Source organism: Narcine bancroftii, assembly GCF_036971445.1.
Source record: "Narcine bancroftii isolate sNarBan1 chromosome 12 unlocalized genomic scaffold, sNarBan1.hap1 SUPER_12_unloc_2, whole genome shotgun sequence".
NCBI classification, from domain to species: domain Eukaryota; kingdom Metazoa; phylum Chordata; class Chondrichthyes; order Torpediniformes; family Narcinidae; genus Narcine; species Narcine bancroftii.
The window spans coordinates 4,931,677-4,945,338 of NW_027211808.1; the positions used below are offsets into that span (position 1 = coordinate 4,931,677).

Consider the following 13,662-nt stretch of genomic DNA (forward strand, 5'->3'; position numbering starts at 1 on the left):
GAACATTGAGATTGGTGTGGTGAGATCAGAGATGCAGGTTTGATTCTGACCTTGGATGCTCTTTGTGTGAAGTTTGTATGCTTTCCTCTGACTGCTTGGGCTTTTGTTAGGTGCTTTTGTTTCTTCTGGCATTTTGTCATCCCACATCCCAAACGATATGGTGGTTGTCGATCCTCCCTTTATTATACGGAAGTGGCAAAAGAATCAAGGGGAAATTGATGGACATAGAGTCAGAGAATTTTACACCAAGGAAACAAACCTTTGGCCCAACTAATCCATGCAACCAAGCTGCTTACTTCAGCTAATCCCATTTGCTGAAAGGCCCAACTGTCTTTCAACCATTCCTATCCATGTACATTGGCTAAATGTCTGAGGAATGCATGTCTGAGATAATAAGTTGCAGGGAAATAAGAGGGGAGACTGCCTCTTAGGAATCAGACTGATTTTTAAGACAATCATTGTTTTTTGATTATCACTTGAGAGTAAAAACACGATGCCAAAGAAACTCAACAGGTCAATCAGTGTACTTGATATAGGAAATACATAACCCATGTTTAGTGCTTGAATCTTTCATCAAGAAATGAGCAAAATGTAGGATGACACCTGAATAAAATGGGGTGGGGGGTGAGGAAGGGGAAGGAGTGCTATCTGTCATAGTCCCACAGGCAGGAGGTATGTCTTGGGTAAACTTATACCTCTCATTTTGTTCATTTTAGATTGGTCACAGTGTTTGAGCTACCGAAAGAAAATAGACACACACACCGAGAGCAGTTCAGTTTATACAAATGTTTATTACTAATTCAAAAGCTGATTTCACACTACAATATGCAAGCCCTTCCCAACTATACTTATCAACGCTTGGACTGGTCCCAACTGACGAAGCGAGGCAACAACTGCACACTTGTAGTAGGTTGTCAGGGCGCTGGTAGCAGCTTCTCCACCTCCCCCGACCGGGACGTTGCTCGGACTCTGGCTGTTCTTCCTTCTTGACAAGGGGTGTTCCCACCCCTCGGAGAGTCTAAACTTCAGCAGCAGGACCACAGGCTTATATACCCCAAAAACAATTAATCATGCGCCTACTCCTTCTAATATTTGTCAGTCAAAATCAAAACTGAACATTACATTCTACAATTTAGAAGATTAATTATTATGGAACCAGGATGTTATAATTTCCTGGTTTATCTCGTAGATACAAAGACTTATTAAAACTTCTCGAGCAAGACAGGTTGTGACCAATTCGTCAATTTCAGAGTGTTGCATTTGACAACTGCTTTCCCTGGGCCTCACAGTGGAATTCCATTTCAAAGTGTATCTTCAGATAAGTCCCCATGGCTGAGTTTAATTACATCTGCTAGTTCTGAAAGTAAGGTGACCTGCGTGTGGACCCAGTGTCGTCAGTTCCACATAAGCAAAAAGCATCTGGGTACATGGTTTTAATCCTCCATTACATCCCACCCCTTGGTCACAATCTGTCATTTGCGAGGCCTAACCAGTATTTGAGTACAGAGGGAGCGAAAAAAGAGAAATCAAAACAACAATTACAAAGATAAGCAATGACGCGAGCAACCAACGGAGGATAGTGTGGCCCACCCCCCCAAATGTAGCAGTTAGCCATGAGAAAGGATTCCAACCAAGGCTCAAATTATCCTTGTTGGCCACAATACCCAGGTACTGGAGCTCACGAACAGATTTTGAAACATGCTGAACAATAACATATTTATATAAGCTGCACTTGAGGCTGGTGACCGAGGACTTCCTTGGTGTAATGCATCGGACCGTGTTTCCCACGGGTAACTCCCTTGGAACGTCCTCGACATTACAAATCCAATTGCTGGCATCAAAGCAGCTGTTAAGCCAGATCACCAGGAGTGTAAAATGGAGAACCTGGAACAAAGAAGCCTGACACATGTCACTCATGATACCATAAGCGTTCAGTGTTTAAACAGACTAAATCATCCTGTCCCTCAATAGCTACCCACCGAGTGTTACCCTGGGCAGGTGTCACTATTTCCCCTTTTACAGGAGGGCCACTACCTGGTGGTGCCACCCATACCTTTTGTCCAACATTCTCTAGTTCGGGGATGGGGGGCAATGACTGTTTTTCCTCTGGAATAGGCTGTAGTTCAGAAGCGTGAAGAAGTCGGTGGAAAGGTGTACCTCCTTTTAAAGGGCGATGATTCAAATTGTCGACTGCCTGCTGCAGCACATGGCACCATCCCTTCTGGGTCCCCAGTGATGTTTCCAAACGAATTTGTTCCTTCAGTAAGCCGTTCATTTGTTCAACTAACCCGGCAGCCTGCGGGTAATAAGGAATATGGTGGATCCATAAAATACCGTTGTCATTTGCCCAATCACAGATTGCTTTCCTGGAGAAGTGCGAGCCATTATCAGAGTGAATCTCCTCTGGAACATCATAACGATAAATCAAATGGTTTAGTCCTTGGATAGTGCTAGCTTGGTCAGCCGTCTTGGTGGGAAAAGTAAAAACCAGGCCCGAAAAGGTGTCAACCATTACTAGGATATAATATTTACCCATACAGTCTAGCATGGGGCCTATGTAATCAATTTGCCAGACCGCAGCTGAGTGAGCACCCCATTTTATTCGGCCATGTGGACCAGGTGGAATGGTATGGAACTTCACAAGCTGACATTCTGGGCATGTACGTACGACCATGCGGACATCATCCTGATGGACGGATAAAGCATGTGTACGGGACCACATAGCTGATCCCTTCTCCCCCAAATGACCACTCTGTTCATGTGCCCATCGAGCCAGGGGGACGGTATCAGCACAGCTGATAGTGGCAAGCTGATCTGCTACTGCATTATGTTGAGCCATGTTAGTCGCCATATTGGTATGGGCATCAACGTGATAAACGGTTATCTCACGATGGTGGGAAGCATCCCACAACAGCTGCCACAACTCTTTGCCCCATACTGGGCGGTCATGTATCATCCAGTTGTTCTTTTGCAAATCAGGCATCCATACCACAAGTCCATTAGCCAAAGCCCAGGAATCAGTAAACAGGCGAAGAGGGTGATCATGGGGATCTAGTGGTAAGGTGACTGCCTTCAACTCAGCATACTGACTGGAGCCACCATCCCCCTCCTCCGATAAGTGAGTTCCTGACCTGGGATGGTAAGCCACCTGTTCGTGTACGCGGCCCACCCCTTCAGGCCCTCTGGTCGCACGACTCTGAATATACCACTTCCATTTAACAATAGAAGACTGCTGAGCCCGCCCGATCTTTAGATTAGCATCATTAGCCAGGACCCAATTCATTATAGGAAGTGCAGGTCGCAATTGAACATCTGCATCGCCTGTCATTCTTTCATTCTCTAGCAGGGCCCAGTAACAGGCTAGTAACTGTTGTTCAAAAGCAGAATAACGAGTGGCAGCCTCAGGCATGGTACGTGACCAGAATCCCAGTGGGACTCGGCGACCCTCTTGTTTCTGCCAGAGGCTCCAGGAGGCCACATCATCAATATAATGGTGAATTGAGAGGGAAGGCGATACTGGAAGGTGGGTGAAGGTATACTGGCGCCCCTTCCAGGTAAAGGCGAACTGATCCTGTGAGTCCTCAGCTATAAGAATACTGAAGAAGGCGTTAGCAAGATCAATGACAGCATACCATGTTCCTGAGTTCCCAGTAGCAATGTTTTCAATAAGGGTGACAATGTCCGGAACTGCTGAAGCAAGTGGTGGGGCATGTTTGTTCAAAAAACGATAATCAACTGTCATTCTCCAGGAGCCGTCCGGCTTCTGGACCGGCCAAACAGGGCTATTAAAGGGCGACGTTGCGGGCCTCACTACCCCTTCTTCTTGCAGAGCATCGATGGTGGCAGTAATCTCTTCCTGCCCCCCAGGGAGACGATATTGTGGAATGCACACTGGTTTCATGGGGGCTGGCACCATCACAGGATCCCACTTAACCTGACCCACTACTAGTTTTTTTGTAATAGTTCGAATTCCAAATTCAAATCCCCCTTGGCTAGTATTAAGGGCCATACCGGCCAACATATTAATACCCAGGATACACTCGTCAGTAGCAGCCACCAGGGCATGTAACCAGACTGGGGAAGGGCTATCACCCACCATGGCACAGACTTTTATTTCCTTTGCCAGGGTGACCGCTCCTCCCAACCCCTCTATTCGAAAGGCCGGTCCAGTCCAGAGGTTGGGATTACCAGGAATCACCGAGTGCTCTGCACCGGTGTCGACCAAAGCCAAGTATTGGAGATCATTACCCCCACCCCAGTGGATTGTTAACGGTATGTAGGGCCGCGGATCCCCGTGTGTGCGCCGTGTCTCGATGGAGTAGACACGGGAATCCTGCCCACACCTTCAGGCTTCAGAAGGGTTTGGGGGCTTCCAGGACCACATGCTATTGTTATCTTTAAGAGCCTGTTTAACCCATTGTTTTACCTCATCATGAGTAACTGGAGCAGGAGAAGCCAGCTCGATAGAAGCAGCAGTGGGAGCAGAAAGCACAGCTGGGCCAGGAGGACTCAGCAGCTGGTGATGATGTTCCCCTGCTTTTTGCCTAAATCGATCTCCAATGGCAGCCAGCTCTTTTACAGAGAAATCACGGATCATTGACTCCTTCCGACCCCTGTTCCCACTTTGGCTCACAGGGTCCTCCACCCAGTCTAGGGGAGGAGGTGGAGGCCATCCAACAGAGGGAGTAGGCCATAGAGCATAAGCAGGGGTTTGGGTATTTTCCCCTGGGTCCACATGGGAAACCGGGGTATCTATCCCTTCCATCTCTACCCTTACATCATCCTCCCTTCTGTCTGTTTGGGAAATCTGCTGCCTTATAGGGCGGGCGTGAACAGCAGATGGAGAGGGTAGTATGTTAGACACATGCTGAGGAGTATCTGCATTATTACCATTGTCATTCCAGATATTCCCATCCCAATCCTCAATTACATCAGGATCGTCACCATTCCTTATCATGGCATGAATACGATATGAATCGGGTTCTACTCCATGCCTTTCCTTATCTGCACAGAGCTGCTGCCGGAGTTTAATATTACGGCAAATCATTTGGACATGCTTATCTTCCCATTCTTTGGCTCTGTCCTGACTGGTGTGAACAATCTCGCTCATCATGGAACAGCATTGTCGCAGGACTTCTAGCTCCTCCTCTAATTGCTTTCTTTTGCACTGAGATTCTACTTCTCTTTGAATTAATTCTGCTTCACGCTGAACGGAGTGGCGTAATGCTGTGGCCAGCAACCAAAAACCATTCGTCAGCGTTCCCTTTTTATCAGGAAATTTACTTTCTCGAAGGAGAGTGGCAACCCGCTCTCCCAGAGGTGCACTTGATGAGTCTAACTTCTCATCCCAACTAATGGGTGGTCCCAACAAAGACAAGGTATTGGCCAACATGCCAAACCCATCGTCTTTGGAAGTCCATCCAGGAATCAAGAACTGCTCAGGGCTCACCTCTTTCTTTCGGCGAAACATCTTGAGACCAACCCTGCTCGCAGCGCCAATTGTCTTGGGTAAACTTATACCTCTCATTTTGTTCATTTTAGATTGGTCACAGTGTTTGAGCTACCGAAAGAAAATAGACACACACACCGAGAGCAGTTCAGTTTATACAAATGTTTATTACTAATTCAAAAGCTGATTTCACACTACAATATGCAAGCCCTTCCCAACTATACTTATCAACGCTTGGACTGGTCCCAACTGCCGAAGCGAGGCAACAACTGCACACTTGTAGTAGGTTGTCAGGGCGCTGGTAGCAGCTTCTCCACCTCCCCCGACCGGGACGTTGCTCGGACTCTGGCTGTTCTTCCTTCTTGACAAGGGGTGTTCCCACCCCTCGGAGAGTCTAAACTTCAGCAGCAGGACCACAGGCTTATATACCCCAAAAACAATTAATCATGCGCCTACTCCTTCTAATATTTGTCAGTCAAAATCAAAACTGAACATTACATTCTACAATTTAGAAGATTAATTATTATGGAACCAGGATGTTATAATTTCCTGGTTTATCTCGTAGATACAAAGACTTATTAAAACTTCTCGAGCAAGACAGGTTGTGACCAATTCGTCAATTTCAGAGTGTTGCATTTGACAACTGCTTTCCCTGGGCCTCACAGTGGAATTCCATTTCAAAGTGTATCTTCAGATAAGTCCCCATGGCTGAGTTTAATTACATCTGCTAGTTCTGAAAGTAAGGTGACCTGCGTGTGGACCCAGTGTCGTCAGTTCCACATAAGCAAAAAGCATCTGGGTACATGGTTTTAATCCTCCATTACAAGGTAATACCCAAATGTATACAATCCAATGATCATCGGGGGATCAGAGGTGGAGAGGATAAGCTGTGATGTAATATTTGCAGATGAATTTTGGGAGATAAATTGGTAAGATTAGAGTAGGTTATATACATACACATTCTTTAGAACAGATCTTATTTGAAATACTGAAGAATTCATATTCAGTGACTTTACAGAAACTATGGAGAATACAATGAACATTTTCCAAGTAGGTGCTCATTGAAATTAAATAAATGGACTGGAGTCAGGTCATCTGTGTTGAATATTTTTACAAGACTTCTGACTTTTCGGAAAAGTGCTCAATCAAAGGTGACTCCTGGGTTCATGTTTACCTAAAAGCAACAGATGGGAGCAAAGACTAACTCTTATTGTTTGCTACAGAAAGAGGGTTTGTGTGTGTGTGTGTGTGTGTGTGTGTGTGTGTGTGCATGTGAGAAAGAGAAAGAGAGAGCAAGAGAGAGAGAGAGAGAGAGAGAGAGAGAGAGAGATATTGAACAGTCACAGCTGAAATAAGCAGAAGAAGCTGGTTGGAACTGAAACAAAAAATCCAGAGTGGCAGATGGCTGAGAGTGCTATCTGTCTGATATTTCTCTTGGAATAAGTGAAACAGAAAGGAACTCTGTGATAGCCTGAAAGAAAGAGGTTATCATCTGGCGATGATAATTTGTCTGATGGGGCAAGTTTCATCAGCAAGATATTGAGGTGACTAATGGTGGTATCTCAGTTGTGGAAATCCTGGAACAACAAATCTCTCTCTGCAACCCTACAAGAACCTTCCTGAGCAGTAAACATTTACCTTTCAAGCACCAAAGCCTGTGAACTTTATACATGTTAAATTCTGTGCAAGGTATAAGAATTGCCTGCAACCAGAGAACATGGGAGAATGAGAAATGAGATTGAACTGTGAACCAAAGAACTTTTCTTAAATTTACACACACATTACACACACATTGTGTTTAGAATTAGAAGGGGGTTAAGTTAGGTTAGTTAAGCTAATAGAGATAAGTTAAAATTTGATTCTGTTTCCATGTTTAAAGATAATTAAAAACAACTTTCGTTTAAGTAACTACTTGTCTTGGTGAATGTCTATTGCTGCTGGGTTTTGGTGTCCTTTGGGCTTGTAACGGAAAATTTGGGTTCTTGGGAGTCACTATCTCAGAAGATCTTTTGTGGATCCAATGCACCATTGGCATCGTGAAGAAAGGACATCAATAACATTTCTTCCTCAAGTGTTTGTGGATGTTTGTTATGACACCAGAAACCATGGCAAATTTCTACGGAGTTTGAGGAGAAGTGTGCTGACCGGCTGCATCGTGATCTGGTATGGGGACACTAATACCCCTGAGTGTATACACATCCAAAATATAGTGGACACTGTCCAGGACATCAAAGGCAAAACTTTCCCTACTATTAAGTACATATACAGGGAACTCTGCCATTGGAGGGCAGCAGAAATCAAAGACCCACCCCGCCCAGCACACACTTTGTTCTCAGTGCTACCCTGAGGAAAGAGGTATAGGTGCCACAAGACTCTCACCACCAGGTTCAGGAATAGCTGCTATCACCCCCCTCCCCACCACCCCCTCCTCCACTATCAGACCCCTCAATTACAAACACAATCAGCGACTCATTTAAGGGCTCTTACTTGTGCACTTTATTGTTTTTTTTTGTTCTCTTTGTATAGGACAATTTGTTTACATTCGTTATCTGCTTACAGTTTTATTTGTTTGCATGTTTAATCATTTATGTTTATTTTTTACACTACCAATTAGTGGTTATTCTGCCGTGGCCACAGGAAACAGGATTGTATCTGATGTGATGTTTGCATTCTAACAATAAATCTGAAATCTAATAACTGGATAAGGGAGGGAAGGAATACCAGCAAACTTGGGGAAGGGAGTTGGTTCTTTGATTGGAGAGAGAAGGGCATAGAAGCAAACAGGGGTAGGCAGGATGGTTCTGTGATTGAAGAGGCAGAATGGGTCTATGAATGGAGAGGGAAGGGGATGGAAAAAGTCTTGCTTTTTCTCACATTTCATATTAATAACACTCCCATAGGTAAAAAAAATCAACAAAGAAATGTCTGCTGTGTCGTATTAGTTGAGGCCGAAATGTTATCTTTTAACTCCTTCGAAAGAGCAGTGCTTTGTTCACATGGCTGATCTGAAAGGTAAAATCCCTGACCATGGTGAATGCCCTCAGTGTGGAGGTGTTGCTGGAGGTTGGCTGTGATCCCAAGGCAACCACAACCAGCAAATCACAACCAACTTGCTCTGGGCAAATTACCCTTAGCTTTGCTCAGTGGAGGATTGCAACTAACCTGAGAGATCCTTGCAAGTGGCCAGTATTGGTGAGATGGGTAGAATGACTATTTGTGTTGCAATTTTTCTGGAACCAGGACCTGGAAATTTTCACTTCCTCAGTCTGTTTGAAGTGCTTGTTTATTTTTAACTTTCTGGTTTCTTTGACGGTTTATGGGGAGCAATTTAATCTTGGGAAGTTGGTGGAATTGTGTGGGGGGGTGGTGGGGCAAAGGTGGGAACCTTTGCTCTGATCCAGAGATCAGACCTCATCAGTAGATCTTTCCTGGCCTCTGCCACTGGCATCTTGTGTTGATGCTGGTGGCTGAGTTGCCTGCAGCTTGTGGCTTTGTCTCAGAGGTCCTGGGCTGTTGTGGAGACGTACCACCATTACCGGAACCACAACATGAGTTGAATGTAAACTGCTTAAAATCTGAACCTCCAGTGTCTCTGAGTGTATTCATTTTCCACCCAGTGTTTCCACCCAGTCTCTGAAAATGAGAGCTCGAGCTCCAGATCAAATCAAAGTGAAAATTAGAACTACTTGCCCATGGTTGGCCATTGGTGGTTGGGGTGAATGCATTAATGCAACAGTTGGTTTGGGAAGCTACAGAAAAATAGTGAGAAAAATAGCCAGGGATCATGGTCCTGAACAGTGACATCCTTCAACAAACACGTGGAGATGTGGAGAAAATTGAGCCTGCTTTAATTATCGTTGGGGATTGCAATAATTGAACAACTGCCTCCAAGAGATGGGGAAAGAAAACTGGCTAATTTATTTTGCAAATACACACTTAAGGCCATGCGAAAAGCCAGAAAGTTTTTTTTTAGAAACATCAATAAAATCCTCTCTGAAGCAGTTTGCTAAATTGGATTTTTTTAAGCTTGATTACGCTTCGATTTCTATTTAACTTTTAAACTCTTTTTGAATTCTGCAGAAGAAATGTCGGCATTCAGCTAACACAGCATATGACCAAGGCCTCAGTGATTCATCCTCTCACTCTCAAGATAAACTGACCTCCTTGTATGACAGACAGAGAAAGGTTTGTGTTAATCTTGTATTAACCTAAAAGTTAGGGCAGATTGAATAATAGATGGAGGCCAGATCTGTGGCCAACTGTGTCATTGCTGTTGTGAAAATGAGAGAGTCCAGAATTACGGATTTTTGTGAACAAAAATACACCTGTTATCAATCCATTGGTTAGATAATTCGTGGAGAAGAGAGTGATGGAAGGATTAGGGTTAATAGGGTCATCTCCCAGCAGATCCACTCTAGTCCACAGCAATACTTGTGGCTGTCGATGAAATTTCATTTGCAATACTCTTTTAGTCTTGAGCTTCAGGAGAGAAAATGAGAAAGGAAAAGGATTGCAGACTCAACAGGGAAGTATCATGAATTCCTACCAATATTTGCCAATCAAGAATGTGTTAACATCTCATTTCATTTGTTTCAAGTTGCTCCCAGATCTCCCTACCCAGCAGACAAGAGGGTTCTGTCTTACAAAAGCAGAGTGTAATTCCATCATTTAGGCTACAAAGTCTAATTGCTGTAAATAGTGATGGTCTGTGGTCAATTAGAGGCCATTTATTGTTCCAGATTCCTTTGTGTTTCAGATTTAATATTTGCAAGATGTTACTTGCTCACTGAGATTAATTTCTGTTTGGTTGTGATTTGTTGCATTTTAAAAGAAAATACATAATGGAATGTAATTTTTTTGAACAAGTCCCAGCCATAGGAACATGCAATTGGTTGTCATCTTGAATGCCAACGGTCATATTGGATGTAAATATTTCTTCTATATATCCAACTGTTCATACTGTGCTTAAGATGCAATGTGCTCTTACATAAAAGGCCAAACTCCTTGTCTTATAAATTTTTTTCTCTGACCAGGGGCTAACAGTTTAGAAGCAGTTGAAATTGCTATCTGGTCTAGGAGTTTACTGTGAACCACAGTTGCCAACATTTAACTACTTTAATTCATTTGTTTTCAGGCAGTAATTTAGGTGAAACCTTGATGGGTCAAGTCAAGTTAGTAGCTGAACGTTCTATATCTAGAAGATAGTCCTTGTCTATCTAATAAATTCTTTTAAAAATTATTTTTATTTTTACTTATAGCATGGTAGAATCTGAATGCAGCCATTGAAACCCATGCCAATTGCGCCCAAATTAATCTACAACCCGTATGTTTTGGAAGTTGAGAGGAAATTGGGGCATCCAGGGAAAACCCACCTATACACGGGGAGAATGTACAAACCCCTTACAGACAGTACTGAATTCAAACCTGGGTTGCTGGCGCTGTAATTGCATTGTGCTAACCACGTTGCCCAAATGTCTATGTAGAGAATTTGTGCAGTGTTTTTAGGATTTATATATTTTGTAGGAATCTGCCTTATTTTGTGAAAAATATTCAGCCTTTCAGTATTGAATGTAGTGTTACCACATCCCAAGCGAATGAACAATTTTTTTTTTCAAACATTATTTAAAGATAGAAAATACATAACATACAGTCCAATAATCATCAAAAATTAATTTTAAAAAGATATATGTATCTATATATATATCTATATATATATATCTATATATATAGATATATATATCTATATATAGATATATATATATAAAACACTAAAAATTCAAAAAAAAAGACAAAAATAAAATAAATTAAATTAAATAAAAAAACCTAAACCTACCCTCCCAACCCTTCAGCCAGCTCCTTAAGGGGAGCCAAAAATATAAATTATATATAAAAAAAATTATAAATGTTAAGAACAATTCAAATTATATCTAAATGCATATATTCCAAATACGGAGACCATTTGCTAACAAAAGAAGAATAATTATCATCTAAATTATAGGTATTTTTTCCATAACAATAAAGTTTTCAATTCATTCTGCTAAAGTAGTATATTAATCTCTGTATTGTCTTTCTATGTACTCACAACACATTTATGCGCTACTGATAACACCAAACCTACAAGAGCAATTTGAATTTTATCCAAACCTAATCCCCTCAACAGAATCAAATTTCCCAACAAGAAAATCAGTGGGTCTAATGGTAATATAAAGTTGTACAATTTTTCCAAAACCACTTTAATTCCTTGCCAGAATGGTTGAACTTTAAAAAAGTCCAAACAATATGTAAAAAAATTTCCAATACATGAATCACATCTAAAACATAAGTCTGAATTACTAAATCCATATTTTTTCAGTTTCTCTGGAGTCAAATATAGTTGATGTAAAAAATTATAATTAACCATTCCATATCTTACATTAGTCAATTTGATTACATTGTCCTGATACATATCCGCCCAATCGTCTTCAGGAAAAATAAACACTAAATCTCCCATTTAAATTTAGATTTATCCCAATCCGATTTATGTAACAAATTATCTTCTTCTTTCTTTGGCTTGGCTTCGCGGATGAAGATTTATGGAGGAGTAATGTCCACATCAGCTGCAGTCTCGTTTGTGGCTGACAAGTCTGATGCGGGACAGGCAGACACGGTTGCAGTGGTTGCAAGGGAAAATTGGTTGGTTGGGGTTGGGTGTTGGGTTTTTCCTCCTTTGTCTTTTGTCAGTGAGGTGGGCTCTGCAGTCTTCTTCAAAGGAGGTTGCTGCCCACCGAACTGTGAGGAGCCAAGATGCACGATTTGAAGCAATATCAGCCCACTGGCGGTGGTCAATGTGGCAGGCACCAAGAGATTTCTTTAGGCAGTCCTTGTACCTCTTCTTTGGTGCACCTCTGTCTCGGTGGCCAGTGGAGAGCTCGCCATGTAACACGATCTTGGGAAGGCGATGGTCCTCCATTCTGGAGACGTGACCTACTCAGCGCAGTTTGATCTTCAGCAGCATGGATTCGATGCTGACGGTCTCTGCCATCTCAAATACATCGACGTTGGTGATGAAGTCACTCCAATGAATGTTGAGGATGGAGTGGAGACAACGCTAGTGGAAGTGTTCTAGGAGTCATAGGTGATTCTGGTAGAGGACCCATGACTCGGAGCCGAACAGGAGTGTAGGTATGACAACGGCTCTGTATACGCTAATCTTTGTGAGGTTTTTCAGTTGGTTGTTTTTCCAGACTCTTTTGTGTAGTCTTCCAAAGCCGCCGAAATATAACCTTTCTTTGGTACAAAGGAAATCAAAGACTCAAATCTCGACAAAGTAGGTAAATTCATCTCTCTACCATAATTATCCTTTACTGAAGCTCTAAGTTGGTAATACACAAAGAATTTACAAATATATCAAATCTCTCTCTCAATTGATTAAAAGAAAGAAATGATCCCTCTTCAAAACAATCCTGTATGTCTTTATACCCTTAAAATGCCAACTCTTTAAATAATTATTAAACATTGAAAAAGAAATAAGCTGGTTATTATACAATGAAGTTAAAATTGATAAAACCCTATTTTTTAAAATCCAGATCTTTAACAAATGTTTCAATATTATATTCCGGTAACAAATTTAAGTTCCAATGAAATATAAATTCATGTACCTCGACCTCAGAAAATCATGTCATTTCCACCTTAGCCTAGTTAGGAGGTTGATCTAGATCCATCAACCTGCTCATAAACTTCAACTGGGCAGCTTCATAATAATTTTGAAAATGTGGTAACTGAAGTCCATCTAACACATATTTCCATGTTTATACAATGCCACTCAAGCTAATTTACATTTCCATAAAAACTCCCACACTATCTTATTTAAATCCTGAAAAAAAAACATTTTGAAAGTAAACAAGATATTGACTAAAATAAATATTGAATTCGGGGAAAATATTTCTTTTAATACAATTGACCCTACCAATCAAAATCAATGGCTCTGCAAGCAGGGTTCGAACCTGCATGGGGAAACCCCATTGGATTTCGAAACATCTTCTGTCCAACCCTGCTCGCAGCGCCAATTGTCTTGGGTAAACTTATACCTCTCATTTTGTTCGTTTTAGATTGGTCACAGTGATTGAGCTACTGAAAGAAAATAGACACACACACCGAGAACAGTTCAGATTCTTCAAATGTTTAATACAAATTCAAAAGCTGATTTCACTCTACAATATGCAAGCCCTTCCCAA

The 13,662-nt window shown here is 42.0% G+C and overlaps 2 protein-coding genes across 4 annotated transcripts in view; one reads left to right on the forward strand and one right to left on the reverse strand.

Annotated features, from left to right (window-relative positions):
• Positions 1–13,662, forward strand: part of LOC138750169 (protein AF-10-like) — a 140,067-nt gene that overhangs the window by 109,542 nt on the left and 16,863 nt on the right. Inside the window, exon 7 of one of the 2 annotated variants that reach the window (XM_069912325.1) lies at positions 9,530–10,437. The exons of the other annotated variant lie outside the window; for it this stretch is intronic. Coding sequence (XP_069768426.1) covers positions 9,530–9,661 — 132 coding nt within the window. The 3' untranslated portion in view covers positions 9,662–10,437. Of the gene's footprint in view, positions 1–9,529; positions 10,438–13,662 lie in introns of those variants that run through there. 2 annotated transcript variants of the gene reach the window in all.
• LOC138750134 (uncharacterized) lies at positions 1,513–6,268 on the reverse strand. 2 transcript variants are annotated; one of them, XR_011349096.1, is made up of 2 exons: positions 5,450–6,268; positions 1,513–1,884 (listed from the first exon to the last, which is right to left on the reverse strand). XR_011349096.1 is itself a non-coding variant. In XM_069912273.1 (2 exons), exons 1-2 carry the CDS (start codon positions 4,097–4,099, stop codon positions 1,850–1,852), a joined length of 1,977 nt encoding a protein of 658 aa, XP_069768374.1. In that variant the 5' UTR covers positions 4,100–4,207; the 3' UTR covers positions 1,513–1,849. The 2 variants fall into 2 exon arrangements, 1 of the variants encoding a protein (XP_069768374.1); XM_069912273.1 differs by lacking the exon at positions 5,450–6,268 and adding an exon at positions 2,158–4,207.

Bases quoted from the DNA above. Each gene is read 5' to 3' on its own strand.
- LOC138750134 (XM_069912273.1), bottom strand. From the start codon at position 4,099: ATGGTGGGTGATAGCCCTTCCCCAGTCTGGTTACATGCCCTGGTGGCT. The intron at 1,885-2,157 runs GTACACCTTTCC...TCTTTGTTCCAG, and splicing joins TCATCGCCCTTTAAAAGGAG to GTTCTCCATTTTACACTCCT.